General features: G+C 39.5%; 1 protein-coding gene across 1 annotated transcript; it reads right to left on the bottom strand.

The window, feature by feature from the left end:
* Window positions 1-6,477: 6,477 nt before the first annotated feature.
* On the bottom strand, window positions 6,478-18,845 carry LOC121387442 (serine/threonine-protein phosphatase 6 regulatory ankyrin repeat subunit B-like). The gene is made up of 7 exons (XM_041518558.1): window positions 18,512-18,845; window positions 16,533-16,631; window positions 14,669-14,767; window positions 12,815-12,913; window positions 9,751-9,849; window positions 8,517-8,615; window positions 6,478-7,424 (listed from the first exon to the last, which is right to left on the bottom strand). The coding sequence occupies exons 1-7, from the start codon at window positions 18,635-18,637 to the stop codon at window positions 7,035-7,037; spliced, it is 1,011 nt and encodes a 336-aa protein (XP_041374492.1). The 5' UTR covers window positions 18,638-18,845; the 3' UTR covers window positions 6,478-7,034.
* Between the last annotated feature and the right edge of the window lie 97 nt (window positions 18,846-18,942).

Below are 18,942 nucleotides of genomic sequence, written 5' to 3'. Positions count from 1 at the left end.
TCTTTTCGATTAGCAACAAGGCATCTTTTATATGCACCATCCCACAGACTGATCTCTATTGAAAACCGGTCAGATTTTTACAACAGACATGAGAAGAAACAACCAATACTAACACCAAACTCGTATACAAGGGTCTGGGTTCTTTTTTGTGTGTTTAATAGGAAAAATTCGGATATGCTATAGCAATAACAGAAAATGGGGAGTGGAGGTGGTGCATTTTCAGTGCAATTCACTATATAATATCTATATGCATGTAAATTTACATATAACATCACACATTATACCGGCCTCGGTGGCGTCGTGGTTAGGCCATCGGTCTACAGGCTGGTAGGTACTGGTGTGTCTCTGTCTCTGTTTCTCTGTCTCTGTCTCTGTCTCTCTCGATTACTTGTTCAATTCGATCATCAAATTTAAAGGGACTGTCCGGTGTTTGTTGCCGTTAAGATGTTGCCGACTAGCAGATACGTTTTAATGACATATTGATTTGTTTTCCTTTATAAAACATCAATGCTATACAGAGAATAATACATGAGTGGCCGTTAGATACAATTTATCTCACGAGTTGTTTTCAAATGTATTTAACGAGCGAAAGCGAGTTTGTAAAGTAAAGTAAAGTTTGTTTTATTTAACGACGCCGCTAGAGCACATTGATTTTTTATCTTATCATCGGCTATTGGATGTCAAACATATGGTCATTCTGACACTGTTTTTAGAGGAAACCCGCTGTCGCCACATAGGCTATTCTTTTTACGACAGGCAGCAAGGGATAGACAGGCAGGATAGCACAAACCATGGCCTTTGTTGAACCAGTTATGGATCACTGGTCTGTGCAAGTGGTTTACACCTACCCACTGAGCCTTGCGGAGCACTCACTCAGGGTTTGGAGTCGGTATCTCGATTAAAAATCCCATGCCTCGACTGGGATCCGAACCCAGTACCTACCAGCCTGTAGACCGATGGCCTGCCACGCCACCGAGGCCGGTCAAAGCGAGTTTGTTACGTTTTTAAACGAGTTGTGAGATAAATGGTATCTAACGGACACGAATGTATTATTCTATTTCTTACATATCCTATTTTAAATTTTGTCAACTAAAAGATATTTACAACCCTTTTCACTTGTAGCTGCCTTACGCGTCACAGACACATGATTGCCAGATTAACTATGTAATGGATTTCTACCGTGCTGGTTTTTGGGGTTTTTTTTTTAATGGACATTGGTCATCTTGTTAAAATGTACGAATTGTTGTATTATATATTGTTTCTCATATGCCGCGGATTACGGCCTGAGAGAAATAAAGGTTCGGTTCAGTTCAGTTCAGTGGCGTGGTAATCACCTAGCAGCAGCCAGTCGTATGTCTTGAAATTGTTAAAACACATACGTGTGTAAACAACTATGTGTTATCAAAAATAACGCATGGTGTTCTCACCAATGGGTGTGTAATAAATACTAAATGTATTTCTGATCTTCCTGGTATCAGTTCTAGGTCAAACTTTTATTTTATTTCTTAATATATAATTGGTAGACCAGACCCAGTTTGGGCCACTCACTTACAAACATTATGACTAGAAACTCATTGGCTATACAGACACTGATATTCAAATCTAGAAACTATAGATAGTATGTAGTCAGTGGCGAATCCAGAAAATCTTCTCTTTTTTTTTTTTGGGGGGGGGGGGGGGCAATGTCATAAGGCGGAATGACAAGAGAACTTTGAGGGATGTTTGGAGGCGGATCGTAAACAAAAAATTAAAATTAATATATAGTAAAATTATAACTGTCGCCCCTAGATCCGCCTCTGGTAGTTTTAGTGATTCAAAGATTTTATTTTACAATGACATTAAGCTCAGGACAGTCTCTTTAACGTTAGGGTTCAGACGCGTGTGCAATAATTTATGCAGTGGTTGGGTACAGAGTGTGGCGAGCGAAGTTTGGGGGGGGGGGGGGGGGGTCGAGTCATGCTGCCCTGGGAAATATATTGAGAAAATGAAAATTCGCTTGAGCAGGGGGTTCGACACACGACCTACACACGTGGAGGCGATCTCCATGAACGATACGCCAGAACCCCCACCCACCCCCCACATTAAAACTTTCTAAGATGCCGATTTGGTTTTTGGCAGTCCAGGACATAGTACAGTGGAAATAGTAAAAACAAAACTATTATAACGAATCTCAAAATCCAACAATAAAACAAATTTGTCTACGTACAACATTTAATGAAAATTAACAAAGAAAGAAATCCAAATCAACATACAAAATAGCAAATATCATTTACTGCTAAATTGCAAAAGGCAGGCCATTGTGCAACCACGCAAATCACAAGACTTCTAACAGATGATGACCGGATTCGGTGGCGTCGTGGTTAGGCCATCGGTCTACAAGCTGGTAGGTACTGGGTTCGGATCCCAGTCGAGGTATGGGATTTTTAATCCAAATACTGACTCCAAACCCTGAGTGAGTGCTCCGCAAGGCTCACTGGGTAGGTGTAAACCACTTGCACCGACCAGTGATCCATAACTGGTTCAACAAAGGCCATGGTTTGTGCTATCCTGCCTGTGGGAAGCGCAAATAAAAGATCCCTTGCTGCTAATCGGAAAGAGTAGCCCATGTAGTGGCGACAGCGGGTTTCCTCTCAAAATCTGTGTGGTCGGACTCCATATAACCGTAAATAAAATGTGTTGAGTGCGTCGTTAAATAAAACTTTTTTTCTTTTTTTTTCTAACAGATGAGGTCAGGTCAGGTCATAGGTTTTAACGTGCACATTCAGAACAAGCTGTTGTAGCAGACGCCTGTCGTGCGCACAGGTGTCGAATTTCGCCGGTTCCTCCGTCCAGGACAGGGAAAAAGTTTGGGGGGGGGGGGGGGGGTGTCATTCGCGCTCACATGTGCAATGGAGCACAAGCAGCCCGACCAGGTGCTATTGGATTTGAAAATGTCCCGTAGAATTAAAGCCAAATAGAAAATGTTGCCTAAATTCTAGAAGGTAATTTTGACGCATAATTTAGAACGGTTCATAAAATTTGAAAACTAAGCTAATTGGTTGCTTTGACATAGTTGATCGAAAGGTAGCTCCTTGCTGGAACATTTTGGGATTGGGTAGGGTGAGCCGATATTCTTTTGTCCGACTCCCTCTGAGTGCGAGTGCATGTGCGTATTAGGGAGCCAGTTTTATTTTGCCTGGCTCCCCATGTAACGTAGTGCAGTGGTGCTGGGCCATTACAGGTAGAACAAATGAGTTCCACAAGAGGTTTAAATCGTTATTTACTATTTATTGGCCAACGACTGATTTCGACAACAGTCCAAGCGTCCATCGTACTTGACATACATTGTCATTTCTCATATTTCAAAGTACTATTCAGCGAGTTTCAGGTACACATCTCTCTATGTTTGCAAACAACACCGAAAGTTTGTTCCATTCAACGAATTCCAAGGCAAACACTAGTACACGTGAGTACGACTACTGGTGTTCCCTTTTTGTGGATCCACCACGTTATGTTCTCTAGTAGGGAACAAAACGGGACCAAATTCTACGAAGCTATCCAAGTGCTAACCCGAGTACCCTACCCCTTCACACCGAAGGAAGTTCCCATTGCGCTCTTGAAGTTCTAGGAAATTGCTATGACTCCGCGACAACTTCATGGTCTTCGACAAAAAGGTGAAACTGTCTCGTTCATGCTTCGTCAGCGCCACGTCCTTGCTAAGTTCCCGTTGCGTTGGCAGAGTTCCCACCGAGTTCTATGTGCGTGCAGGACATGGTGCGTGCGGCGTCGGAAGGTTTCCCGCTACGTCCGCGCAGATTGAGACTCGCTATAGCTACGTCTATACTGCGTTCCCCCGGGCGTGCGCCACGTCACTATAAATGGTCCTGCAGGTTGACACCTTTCATGCCGCCCGTGGGTACGAGTTTCCTCGACACTGTGGCTGGCGACGAAATGAACAACAAGGAAACAAACTGTGATGTACTGTGTGTTCATAAACTGTGCTAAGAACTTCAAAGAACTTTGTGCTTCATATTAACTTGGATTATAGTGTTAGTGCACACTGGGATTTAGTACATACCTGGTGCTGATGTTACTGTTGTCAATAATGTAAATAATAAATAAATCTCTTTTTTTTGTATGAAACTTGAAATTAACTTATTTGTCAATTGTAATAATCAAGCTATTGTTGGCATACGCTTTCGGGAGGTTTGGTGAGTTCTGAAAAGAACTCTGATTTGTTGCCATTACTGTGGGAGTCTGATCATTCTGTCTTGCCATGGCACAGATCCAGATACGTTGTTGAAGTGTAACTTCAAGTACTCCTTCTGCTTCCTTGCTGGTATGGTGTCTATGTTTGGTCCTTTCACTACATCAAGGTCCTGCATACTGACAATATTTCTCGACATGCCTGGGGTGAGATTATATTCGTCATCTTCCATGTCAAGTTGGGCATTCTACGATGCAGGATATCTTCTTCTCATGAGATTGTGAAGACACATACACGTCGTCTCAATGCTGAGTCTGACTGTATCTGGACCTTGCATCATTGTGGTGAGTAGTTGCTGCCACCGCTGGGTCAGTATGCCAAATCAATTCCTTACCACTCGCCTTCCTCTGGATAAGGGCGGGACGTAGCCCAGTGGTAAAGTGTTCGCTTGATGCGCAGTCGATCTAGGATCGATCCCCGTCGGTGGACCCATTGGGCTATTTCTCGTTCCAGCCAGTGCTCCACAACTGGTGTAACAAAGGTCGTGGTATGTACTATCCTGTCTGTGGGATGTTGCATATAAAAGATACCTTTCTGCCAATAAGGGCGGGACGTAGCCCAGTGGTAAAGCTTTCGCTTGATGCGCAGTCGATCTAGGATCGATCCCCGTCAGTGGACCCATTGGGCTATTTCTCGTTCCAGCCAGTGCTCCACAACTGGTGTAACAAAGGTCGTGGTATGTACTATCCTGTCTGTGGCATGTTGCATATAAAAGATCCCTTTCTGCCAATCAAAAAGAGTAGCCCATGAAGTGGCAACAAGGGGTTTCCTCTTTCAATATCTGTGTGGTCCTTAACCATATACCTGATGCCATACAACCGTAAGTAAAATGTGTTGAGTGCATTGCTAAATAAAATATTTCCTTCCTTCCCTCTAGATATTCTGTAGTTGGCTATTAAGTCCTCTTCAGTCAGACTTCTGTGGGAGAATGACTTCATTAGGTAGGTTCTCAGGCCAAAGGCATCATCTCCCAACAGAAAGTACGGCATGTCTCGATCGTCATCGGGCATGGGATCTGGGAAGGCAATAGTTCCATCTTCCAAACACTCCTTCAATTCTGACGTGTTGTAAATCTGTGCATCTGTGCATCAATCTGCCAATAACAATCCACACAAACTTGTAGTCTGCATCGACCAAAGCCAAATCAGCATGACAGAGAAGAAACCCTTGTAATTAAAATACAAGGAGCCAGAGCCACAGGCATGTGGGACATTCCATCTCTTCAAGAATTCATTAGCAAGTGGACACCATTCATCTGGTGTTACTGGACAGGAGACTACTTCATCTTTCAATAGGTCAACAATGGCCTGGCAGACTTTTGGTACGAAGACTGAACAGGTGTCGTGGGGAAACTCTGACGTCTTATTGGAGGGTTGAATACTTGTCACCAGATGTTAAGTGGCATATAGTTGCAGTGAGTTTCAGGCCTGGTTCCAATGCTTTCCTGTAGTTGGTGTCTTCTTTCGGTAATTCTAGGACCAAATCTATTCAGCAGTTCATCAAACATCTCAGGAGGCATTCTCAGGAAATTGAAGAATGACTGTTGATCTTCCATTCTCAGCTCAGCCAGCAGTCGGTCATAATGACCATATAGAAGTCTTCTTTCGGCATGCAGCCAAGGACGCACCCAGCAAGATCTTTGTTGCCTTCTATTCCTCGGTCATCTCCTCAACACCAGCAGTGCCAATTGCTCATCCTGAATCTGTTGATTCACAGCCATTTGATGGAGAAGAAGCACATTATGTCTATGCACATCCATGGCCTGAAGAGAACTGATACCAGTAGATGGACCTGCTATTTATACTATTTTGCATAGACGTGATAAGAACGTAGGTCTGTCGGTGTTTGGACGTCCTGTGGGCGTGATATAAACATGGTCGTGCCTTGAACTTGCCATGAACGTAGCATTCACTTCATGAAGTCTTCTGTAACGTAGGATGGACGTAGCAAAAGAACGTAGGGACAAATGAATAGGCATAGTGGACGCACTGTAGACATGGACGGAGTTGTCACCGAGTTGTTGCTATGTTCTGTCAATATGACGTGTCCGCTATGTCTATGCTACACGCTGATAGTAGGTCCTAAGAAGGTCCTTACTGCGTCCTGTTCAGACTGCATTGGTGCTACGTGGGTTTTGAACATGTCCAAAGTCCACGTAGCCAAAAATCAGTCTCCGGAGACCATAGAGACCATGTCAAGTCAATAAAAGTGTTTGGCTAGTAAAATATTCATTAAATCTACAAATTTTATTAACACTGGCTAAAGCAATGTTTGTATTTGCAGTAATATCAAATAAATTTTTCAGGCCAGTTCATTTTGCCCAAAAGTCTCCCAATTGGGAAAATTTGCTCCAACACTGGTGGGGTGGGGTGGGGGGGGGAGAGTTGACCCCCTGATCACCCCTTCTCGTATGCTTATGGTGGCAAAATGATCTGAAGTTCAGTTATTGCATTTTTAACTACTGTTGACTAAAAAATGTTGCACTTTTAGCACAACTATAAAAACAGACCATTTCTTCCAGGGTGGGTGGGTGGGTGGGGGGGGGGGGGGGGGGGGGCACTAGTGACCCTCCCATCTTCTGTTCTTATGATTGCAAGATGTTCTGGATTTCAAGGACTGCATTTTCAACCACCATAGTCTCAAATATATAGCATAACTAAAAAAACCCAGAACATTTCTAAACAATGTCAACCAGCTTCTGGAACAATCAATCTTCAAGCACTGTCTCATCTTCAAAAGTGTTTTTGTTTTTGTTTCCAACCACCGCAGGCTTTAGCACTATATTGTTTCAGCTACTGTCGATCTCTCTGATTTCTCCTTTAAACAGTAAGAAGTCTGTTATAATCTGGGGCAGCTCGAGCCTCTTAACGGCAGCACTGATCGACTTCCCCTGAACACAGTACCCAAGTCTTCGTCTTATCCTAGTGCGACACGTACACGACAGTTTCGGAAAAACGTCACGGTGGTTCTCGTACCACTCTTTGAAGACTTTGATGTTTGTTTCGGGTGTTGACACCAGCTTCCTGGCTGGTTTTTCATCTGGTGTTGCTGTACACGTCTTGACCCAGAGGTCTTTGTGGAATTTGTAGCCGGCAGACACCAGTGTGTTTAGGTGTTCTTCTATAATAGGTGGAGACAGTGTGTTGATCTGGACTAGAAGTTTAGGAAAACTGCAATCCTACAAGATAAGAAGCAAAGAAAGACAATCCCAAATAAGGCCATATGATGTCTATCTGTGATGTCTAAAAGCTGACGTAGGTGCTGTCCTGTCTGTAGGAAAGTCCATATAAAATATCCCATGCTGCTTATGGAAAAATGATAGCAGATTATTAGTTTTTATTATGTGAAACTATAACTTAACTAGATAAACTGGGTCCTCATAAGACAGATGCTTCATTAATACACCAAAATGTACGGATGGAAAGAAAAAAGGGAACACATGGTATAGTACACTAAATGTAATGGACTAGTACAATAGTAATGTCAGCTTAACATAAGATGTAATATGGAACTGAATGTCGGTGGCACGGTTAACTTCCTGACACTTCGGGTTGAACATTTTGATTAGTGTCTCTATTTATTGTTACTGGTTTAAATAGTATCACAAATTTTGTGATCCTTTATTTCTTTTCATCAGTATATGTACAGCAACATCCTTGTATTAAAGAGACATTCCTGAGTTTGCTGCATTTTTTAAGATGTTATCCATTAACAGAGACTTTTTAACGATTGTAATTACATATCAAATATATTTTTCTGCATAAAATATTAGTGGCTGTATATTAAACGTGTTTCTGATCGTTCTAATATTTATAGTAGGTTAAATTTTATTTTATTTCCAAAAATATATTTTTTAACGTACGAAATTATTTGAAGACAAAATCCAGTTTGGGCTTCTTACAAATATTAAGACGACCAGAAACACATTGAATATACAGACACTGATATTCTAAACAAGAAAATATATTTAATATGTAAGTTTAATCGTAGAAATATTTTATTAGTCGGAAACAGCTTACAATGCAGCAAACTCAGGAATGTCCCTTTAACAGTCATAGCTTGTTTATTATTATTTTGTGTTTTAATTATGTGAAAATACAAAATGACTAGAAAGACTGAGTGTTTGCTAAAAATAAATAATAAAAAACTTGAATGAATATTTAAATGACAGAAAGGCAAAGAACATAACATGACTTGAAGGGAAGGAGTATTTGAATGATAGAAAGGCAAATGATATTAAAATTACTTTAAATGAGTGTATATTTCTTACGTCTGGTTTCAAGTTGACGTCTGCTCCTTCAAGAATGAGAAACCTGGCCATAGCAAGGTGCGAGTACTGGAAGGCTTCTCGGAGCGGTGTGCGGTCACACTGAAATCAAATCAGCAGATTCAGAGAAAATGGCAAGGAATATTTTAAAAACTTTAAAGCAAGGGATATTTAAATTATTTAAAGGCAAGGAATATTTAAATTATTCAAAGGCAAGGAATATTTCAATGATTTAAAGACAAGGAATATTTAAATGACAGTGACAAGAAATATTTAAATGACTTAAAGGCAAGGAATATTTAAATGACAGAAAAGGAATATGAGTGGCAAGAAATATTTAAATGGATTAAAGGCAAGTAGTATTTAAATAACCGAAAGAAAGGAATATTTAAATGCCACAATGGCAAGGAATATTTAAATCAGTTAAAGACAAGGAATATGTAAATGACTAAAAAAGCAAGGAATATTTAAATCACAGAATACATTGGCAAGTAATATACTAACACAAAAACATTTAGGTAGTCATAGACGCTACTCGTTATCTCTGAAATGAGCAACTTAACCCCCCAAATATTTCTGATATCCGTGGCATTTATATTGACTGATGCGCTGCAGGTAGGAGTTTTAACCACATATGTTACTATTGTCATCTGTGGGATATGATTTGGTAGTATACACCCTTTAGCAAATCCACACTACTGCATTGTATTTTAATATACAAACTACATGCAATGACATGACAATTACGCATTTCAATTTGTATTGAAAATATTCTCTTACTTTTACTGACGGACCAAATTAATATAATTGAAATTCAATTATTTTCTAGATTTTTAACTTCAACAAGAAAGGAAGGATGGAAATGTTTTATTTAACAATGCACTAAACACATTTTATTTACAGTTATATGGCATCGGACATATGGTTAAGGACCACACAGATCTAGAGAGAGGAAACCCGCTGTCGCCACTTCATGGGCTACTCTTTTCTATTAGCAGCAAGGGATCTTTTATATACACCATCCCACAGACAGGATAGTACACACCACGACCTTTGTTGCACCAGTTGTGGAGAACTGGTTGGAAAGAGAAATATCCCAATAGGGCCACCAACAGGGATCGATCCTAAACCAATTACGCATCAAGCGAGCGCTTTACCACTGGCCTACGTTCTGCCCCTCAACAAGAAAGAGGATCAAAATTAATTTTTTCCTACCTAAATGAGAATTTGGTTTTACCTTTGACTTGTAGTTGATATAAGCTCCATGATCGATCAGTATTTTAGCCACCTTCAGATAGTTCAAACGAGCAGCCCAGCATAACGGTGTCCACCCGTCCTGTTAACAGCAAGACAAAACAAGTTACAACAAATAATATCCTCAAACTCGGTTATGTTTGTTTATTGACACCCCAGCACATTGTTTAATCAGTGGCTATTAGGAAAGGAAAGGAATGTTTGTTTATTGACACCCCAGCACATTGTTTAATCAGTGGCTATTAGGAAAGGAAAGGGGTGTTTGTTTATTGACACCCCAGCACATTGTTTAATCAGTGGCTATTAGGAAAGGAAAGGAATGTTTGTTTATTGACACCCCAGCACATTGTTTAATCAGTGGCTATTAGGAAAGGAAAGGAATGTTTGTTTATTGACACCCCAGCACATTGTTTAATCAGTGGCTATTAGGAAAGGAAAGGAATGTTTGTTTATTGACACCCCAGCACATTGTTTAATCAGTGGCTATTAGGAAAGGAAAGGAATGTTTGTTTATTGACACCCCAGCACATTGTTTAATCAGTGGCTATTAGGAAAGGAAAGGGGTGTTTGTTTATTGACACCCCAGCACATTGTTTAATCAGTGGCTATTAGGAAAGGAAAGGAATGTTTGTTTATTGACACCCCAGCACATTGTTTAATCAGTGGCTATTAGGAAAGGAAAGGGGTGTTTGTTTATTGACACCCCAGCACATTGTTTAATCAGTGGCTATTAGGAAAGGAAAGGAATGTTTGTTTATTGACACCCCAGCACATTGTTTAATCAGTGGCTATTAGGAAAGGAAAGGAATGTTTGTTTATTGACACCCCAGCACATTGTTTAATCAGTGGCTATTAGGAAAGGAAAGGGGTGTTTGTTTATTGACACCCCAGCACATTGTTTAATCAGTGGCTATTAGGAAAGGAAAGGAATGTTTGTTTATTGACACCCCAGCACATTGTTTAATCAGTGGCTATTAGGAAAGGAAAGGGGTGTTTGTTTATTGACACCCCAGCACATTGTTTAATCAGTGGCTATTAGGAAAGGAAAGGAATGTTTGTTTATTAACACCCCAGCACATTGTTTAATCAGTGGCTATTAGGAAAGGAAAGGGGTGTTTGTTTATTGACACCCCAGCACATTGTTTAATCAGTGGCTATTAGGAAAGGAAAGGAATGTTTGTTTATTGACACCCCAGCACATTGTTTAATCAGTGGCTATTAGGAAAGGAAAGGGGTGTTTGTTTATTGACACCCCAGCACATTGTTTAATCAGTGGCTATTAGGAAAGGAAAGGAATGTTTGTTTATTGACACCCCAGCACATTGTTTAATCAGTGGCTATTAGGAAAGGAAAGGAATGTTTGTTTATTGACACCCCAGCACATTGTTTAATCAGTGGCTATTAGGAAAGGAAAGGGGTGTTTGTTTATTGACACCCCAGCACATTGTTTAATCAGTGGCTATTAGGAAAGGAAAGGAATGTTTGTTTATTGACACCCCAGCACATTGTTTAATCAGTGGCTATTAGGAAAGGAAAGGAATGTTTGTTTATTGACACCCCAGCACATTGTTTAATCAGTGGCTATTAGGAAAGGAAAGGGGTGTTTGTTTATTGACACCCCAGCACATTGTTTAATCAGTGGCTATTAGGAAAGGAAAGGAATGTTTGTTTATTGACACCCCAGCACATTGTTTAATCAGTGGCTATTAGGAAAGGAAAGGAATGTTTGTTTAATGACACCCCAGCACATTGTTTAATCAGTGGCTATTAGGAAAGGAAAGGAATGTTTGTTTATTGACACCCCAGCACATTGTTTAATCAGTGGCTATTAGGAAAGGAAAGGAATGTTTGTTTAATGACACCCCAGCACATTGTTTAATCAGTGGCTATTAGGAAAGGAAAGGAATGTTTGTTTATTGACACCCCAGCACATTGTTTAATCAGTGGCTATTAGGAAAGGAAAGGAATGTTTGTTTAATGACACCCCAGCACATTGTTTAATCAGTGGCTATTAGGAAAGGAAAGGAATGTTTGTTTAATGACACCCCAGCACATTGTTTAATCAGTGGCTATTAGGAAAGGAAAGGAATGTTTGTTTAATGACACCCCAGCACATTGTTTAATCAGTGTCTATTAGGAAAGGAAAGGAATGTTTGTTTAATGACACCCCAGCACATTGTTTAATCAGTGGCTGTTAGGAACAGAAAGGGGTGTTTGTTTAATGACACCCCAGCACATTGTTTAACCAGTGGCTATTAGGAAAGGAAAGGAATGTCTGTTTAATGACACCCCAGCACATTGTTTAATCAGTGGGTATTAGAAAAGGAAAGGAATGTTTGATTAATGACACCTCAGCACATTTTAAACTACTGCTTCAATTTTCGATTAGCAGCAAGGGATCTTTAATATGCACCACCCCATAGACAGGATAGCACATACCACGGCCTTTGATGTACCAATCAGGGTACACTGGCTGGAACGGGAAATAGCCCAATGGGCCCACCGACGGCTATTAAAAAAGATAACAATTACTAACACTGTCCTGTAGGTTAAAGTTGACTCCAGCTTTGACTAAACATTGCACCAACCCATAGACAGGATAGCACATACCACAGCCTTTGATGTACCAATTGTGGTGCACTGGGTGAAATGAGAAATAGCCCAATGGGCCCACTGACGGGTATTGAAAAAAATAACAATTACTAATGCTGTCCTGTTGGTTAACATTGGCTCCTGCTTTCACTAAACACTGCACGACCCAAGACAGGATAGCACATACCACAGCCTTTGATGTACCAGTAGTGGTGCACTGGCTGGAATGAGAAATAGCCCAGTGGGCCCACCGACGGGTATTAAAAAAGATAACAATTACTAACGATGTCCTGTAGGTTAACATTGGCTCCAGCTTTGACCAAACACTCCACCACCCAATAGACAGAATAGCACATACCACTGCCTTTGATGTACCAGTCGTGGTGCACTGGCTGGAATGAGAAATAGCCCAATGGGCCCACCGACGGGTATTTAAAAAGATAACCATTACTAACGCTGTCCTGTAGGTTAACATTGGCTCCAGCTTTGACCAAACACAACACAACCTGCACATGACCCCGCCACACAGCTACATGGAGACTCGTCTTGCCGTCCTGCAAGAGAAGAAGAATTTAATATGTATGTTGTTAATTGAAAATAAATATGCTGCATTATTTTGTTGAAAATACAACTGGAACATCTTTGCAGTGTTTCTGCCAGAAAGACATTTTTGGGTATTGTGCTATGGAATTGAATGCAACCACAGTCAACGGGGGGTATGGGGGGCCTCCCCCAGAAAGAAAATGGGTTACGTTTAGGGTTAGAGTTGAGAAAATCATATAGTAGTGATAAGAGTCATTCATTTTCTCAAAGGTTAACTTTAACCAAAAAAATCAGCAAAAGATTTGGGTATGGTCCCATACCCGTTTTACCCTCTGGCAGAAACCCTACTTTGTAGTACAGAACCATGTTATTAGGTAACTGAATTGTTATGCAAATATGATTTCAACCCCTGACATTTGCCATGGTAATAGTCCATCCTGCAGACTTTTTCATTCTCCACAGCACTTTACATGACTTGTATTTGTTGTGGACTCGACGTATATTCAATTTTATTTTTTTCAAACAATGTGTTTTGCCATATACATTTTCTTATAATTATATAAGGGTTGTAATTGATATCACTGAACAATTGGTTACCAAGGTAAAAATCATGTAACTTAACTTCATGTTATCTAATCATGGGTGTCAATCCGGCTTTAAACGTGGAGGGGGGGGGGACGTGTTAGTGTTTGTGTGCACGCGTGTGGTTAAATTTAAAAAAAAAAAATGTTTTTTGTTGTTGCTGTTTTTGTTTTTGTTGGTGGTATTGTTGCTTTTGCTAAATGAAAAAGTAGGGGGGACACCTATATAGATTGTCCCCCGGCGTTGAAAGGTGAGGAGGGCGCGTCCCCCGTCCCCCACAGATCGACGCCCATGTACCTAATATTTTGAAATATTGTCCCCTGTATGCTGGCATTAACATCACCCCTGTATGCTGGCATTAACATCACCCCTGTATGCTGGCATTAACATCACCCCTGTATGCTGGCATTAACATCACCCCTGTATGCTGGCATTAACATTACCCCTATAGTAAATGGTTAGTATGTAAATGAAAATGATGATGAATTTCCCTCAAGGATATGAGATTAAGAACAATAAGAAATTGAAAACAAATCCCAGGGTTCATACTATTTGTTATTTGGTAATTTTGACCTAGTCTTAGAGAGGAAACCTGCTACATTTTTCCATTAGTAGCAAGGGATCTTTTATATACACCATCCCAAAGATAGAACAGTACATACCATGGCCTTTGGTATATCAGTCATGGTGAACTGGCTGGAATAAGAAACAGCTCAATTGGCCCACCGACGGGGATCGATCCCAGACTGACTGCACATCAAGCGAGTGCTTTACGACTGGGCCACATCCTGGCCCTGTGTAGAATGAAATGTCTCACCTACCATAAACAAATTTCAGTTTAAAACTTTAAAGTTATATCCTAACCGGCCGCGAGCGATTATTTTAGAAATCATTGATTTCAATTGCAGTATCCTAACCGGACGCAAGCGACGCAACATATTTATCTGTTAGGATACAGCAAGTGAAATAAAGGTCACAAATCACCTGTTTACTGACATCTTTATTTTAATTTCAAGAATAAACACCACCTTGTACATCAATCAGAGCCCAAACAAGTAAATACTAAATTAGGTAGAGTATCATTAAATAGATATTTCCAAAATATGTACTTGTCAGTTTAATATGAAAGAAATAATCGATGAAAATCAGTTTTATTCTATTTCCAACAGTACTTTAGCTCTTACCAGTGTCTGACCATTCACTCTAGCACCCGCCTTCACCAGTTCCTTAACCAAATCAAGTCTTCCGGATCGTGACGCCATGTGCAGTGGGGTCCGCTGATCCTGCATAGTACAGACATGTAATTTCAATTCATCACACATTAGGCAAAAAAAACTAAAAAAGGTGTGTTTCCGATTGCATCCCCAAAAAATTAGGGTAGGTAGGTAGGGTTGTTTTTTGTTTTTTTAAATTGAATACTATAATAATAATAATAATAATAATAATAATAATTATTATTATTTATCATCATTATCATTGTTATTGTTATTGTCGTTGTCGTAGTCGTAGTATTGGTATGCACTGTTTGTGTATTTCCTTAAATTAATGGGACATTTGTATTAATTTCGTTGTTCTTAATTTAAATACTTTATGCAAACATTTGAGATGTATTAATAATAAGACCTGTTGATTTAAGTGAAACTAGAATTAAGCTGAATTGATACGATTATATTTAATTGAAATAACCTGAACCAAGACTATGTTCATACATTTGGTTACTTCCGTGACCGACCAAGCTGTTCAGTGGTAGCTAATCAGGGGAAGGAACTCTATTACAAAAGCTTTTCCATAATTTCTCGATGTTTTTCGAAAGGGAATGTTGTCCTCTTTTATTTTTACTTCTTTTTTTTATTTATTTATTTTTTTATTTTTTTCATATTTTTTTTTTCAGTTTAAGAGAAGAAAAAAATTAGGGTCGGGGGGAGGGGGGGGGGTAAAACTAGGGACGGTCGGTTGACCGGAAACACACCTATTTTTTTTTTTTTGGCCTTACCAAACAACATGGTGTCGGAAAGAATTATATATTATATAACATCAATATCAACAGTCTGAAGTTTGTTTTGCTTAACAACACCACTACAGCACATTGATTTATTAATGATACAATCGGCTATTGGATGTCATACATTTGGTTATTCTGATATATAGTCTTACAAGGTTCATAGCCTTAAAGACCAAACAAATTCAAAGACTTTTACCTACCATTTTCAAAGACTTTTACACAGCATTCAAAGACAATAGAATGCAACAAAAATACCAAATCAGTTTGTTTACGTTGTGGTCTATAGCAAGAAATTAGGCTTTTTTTACATGCATCATCATGCCAGCAGAAAGAAGTTCAAAGTATTGATGTTGATTGAAAAAAATTAACAATAAAATAAAAGAATGAACACAATACGAGAATTTATGTCACATTTTTCAAGAAGACTAGTCAGTGCTACATGCAGCAACAACCTTAGTAATATAATGATTGAGCCATCAGACTTAAGGCTGGTAGGTACTGGGTTCTCATCGGGGTACTGGCTCCACCTACATAAATCATGCATAGTATTATTTAGCAGGGTAGTTCTGCCACTCGACAAATTCGCTAAATGCAAATTTTAGGAACAACTGTTGGAATTTTATTTTAATTTGGTGAAAACAAATTCATGCAATAATTGATACTTGTTGGAAAATAATTGTGGGTTTTGCATTTTTGGCGAAATTTTTGCACATCTAGAGCTAGTTCTGTTTAGTCAAATAATTTATTTTTTTCAAATTATTTTTAAAATATGCCCTGCTAATAATTGTCTAGGCTACCAGCAGGGTTCTGGCATGGTCTGGGGGTTTGTTTTGTTTTTGTTTTTGTTTTTTTTTGTTGTTTTTTTTTTTGGGGGGGGGGTTCGAATATGAACCTTCTAGTTTCCCATGATATCTAAATAGTAAATAAATAGCTTAATATTGCACTGTAAAAAAAAATTTTAACCCTGAATTCATCAGCCTACTCCCCTGATCAGTCTCCTAGGCTAATGGAAATATATTTTAATTTCTACCCCTGGCCTAAGTTACCTGATTGACAGCCCGTACGTCTGCTCCCGCTTTTATCAGCGTACACACTATCGGCAGGCTGTTCACGGTTATTGCCTCATGTAGAAGAGTACTGTCATACTGCAAAGACAACATTTTAGTTTTAAATTAGTTTTAAATTAAAACACAGGACTCACGATTTTAAATTTCACAGAAAACACTTTTTAAGTTCCATGCCCTGTGATCATGTTAGTCTTGTTCTGTATATAAATGTATATTATGTTTTTTGGCTCTGCTCATATATGGATGTTATGCAAATAAATTCTTATTCTATTCTTATTCTATTCTTATTCTAGAGGACACTCAAGCTAGCATTTCCCCATATTCTCTTTTTAGGATTTTTTTGCAATAAGCAGTACATAATCTAATCATATTAGTGTTTTCATGCAAAATGCCATTTTTTTCCACTGGAAGATTGTATTATTATTATTAACTAAGAACTGATTTTGTCTCATAACATATTGCCGTTTAGCCCCAGTACTCTGCCACTAGACTGACATTTGGATGGTTATGATCGCTTTCTGCCACCAAAAATAACTGTATAGCGAAAACACAGAATGGCTGCCTACAACAACCAATAGGCAAAGATTCCCACACTAATAAAAAAATAATCCTATATTTGATGCTAAATACCTTTACACTGATAATTTTTGAGTTCACTAATAAAAAAAATGTCACATATTAACCAATAATGCACGCACTACAGGAAGAAACCTGTACTCACCTACGTGTTTTAACTGGAACATTATTTAAAGGGGCTGTTGTCCGGTTTCTTCCTGTAGTTTGTAAATTACTACTCATTACTGGTTACTATGTGAAATAGTTGTTATATTGGATTTTTGTTGTATTAGAGCCGAAATCTTAGCCTACCCTGTGGTAGGCAGCCATTCTTTGTTTTCGTTTAACTGTTATCTCTGGCGGCAGAGAGCAATCATAACCATCCAAATATCTGTCTATATGACTATAGTCTGTCCCATCCTACTATAAAAATGTTTTTTTGTAAATAATTTTAGTTTTGTTTGACGTAAGAAGAAAAGTAAAACTCTTTTGGAAATAAGCAAAAATACTATTTTTGTGTCCAATTTAGAAAATAATTGGCTCAAAAATAAATAACTTGTATTCATTTCAATAGCATGAACAAAGGCATTCACTGTGGGACGGATTAACTATAGCTCTCGAACGGAGGAAGGAAGGAAGGAAATATTTTATTTAACAATGCACTCAACACATTTTATTTACAGTTACATGGCATCGGACATATGGTTAAGACCACACGAAAACCCAGTCGCTACTTCATGGGGGGACCGGCCTCGGTGGCATCGTGGTTAGGCCATCGGTCTACAGGCTGGTAGGTACTGGGTTCGGATCCCAGTCGAGGCATGGGATTTTTAATCCAGATACCGACTCCAAACCCTCCGCAAGGCTCAATGGGTAGGTATAAACCACTTGCACAGACCAGTGATACATAACTGGTTCAACAAAGGCCATGGTTTGTGCTATCCTGCCTGTGGGAAGTGCAAATAAATTATCCCTTGCTGCTAATCGGAAAGAGTGGCCCATGTAGTGGCGACAGCACGTTTCCTCTCAAAATCTGTGTGGTCCTTAACCATATGTCTGATGCCATATAACCATAAACTAAATGTGTTGAGTGCGTCGTTAAATAAAACATTTCTTTCTTTCTTTCTACTTCTTGGATTACTCTTTTCGATTACTATCAAGGGATCTTTTATATGCACCATCCTACAGACAGGAAAGTACAGACCATGGAATTTGTTACACCAGTTGTGGAGCACTGGCTGGAACGAAAAATAGCCCAATGGGCCCACCGACAGGGATCGATCGCGCAGCAGGCGAGCGCTAAGAGTCAAGACTACTCAGTCTACTGAGCTACGTCCCGCCCAAACGGCAGATTACTTGGGCTAATTGCCTTTATGTAACAATTAAAAATTATATTTATGTACCCAATATCGACCATTAACATTGACACCGCCTTTTATCAGTCTTTGTACGGTTGTCTCGTCACAATGACCTATTGCTTTTCTCAATTTGTGGACAAAATCCCGATTTTCCGCATCTTCGGCGGCCATTCCTTCTTTGTTCAGGTGATTTCTCCTTCCTGTAAGCGCACCACAGTACTAATATTTAATATTGTCCTAGGCACCGGTATTATGGGTATATGGACTATTTATTTAGACCAGCGAGTTAGTGGTTAATAGTTAATGAAAGAGAAGTCGGTGTAATGTAGTTTGAGCCGGTATTGGGAGGCAAACCCAGTAGCTCTCAGCATGGGTCACGTCCGAGTACGATCGTACTAGTCTCGATCATGGGGACCGATACAAAACTATCCAAATTAATCTGAATTTATCGAGACAACATTAACCTCGCGTATTTC

This window comes from Gigantopelta aegis, chromosome 13 (assembly GCF_016097555.1).
Source record: "Gigantopelta aegis isolate Gae_Host chromosome 13, Gae_host_genome, whole genome shotgun sequence".
NCBI lineage: Eukaryota > Metazoa > Mollusca > Gastropoda > Neomphalida > Peltospiridae > Gigantopelta > Gigantopelta aegis.
The sequence above is the reverse complement of the archived record's forward strand: the minus strand, read 5'-3'. Positions and strand labels throughout refer to the sequence as shown.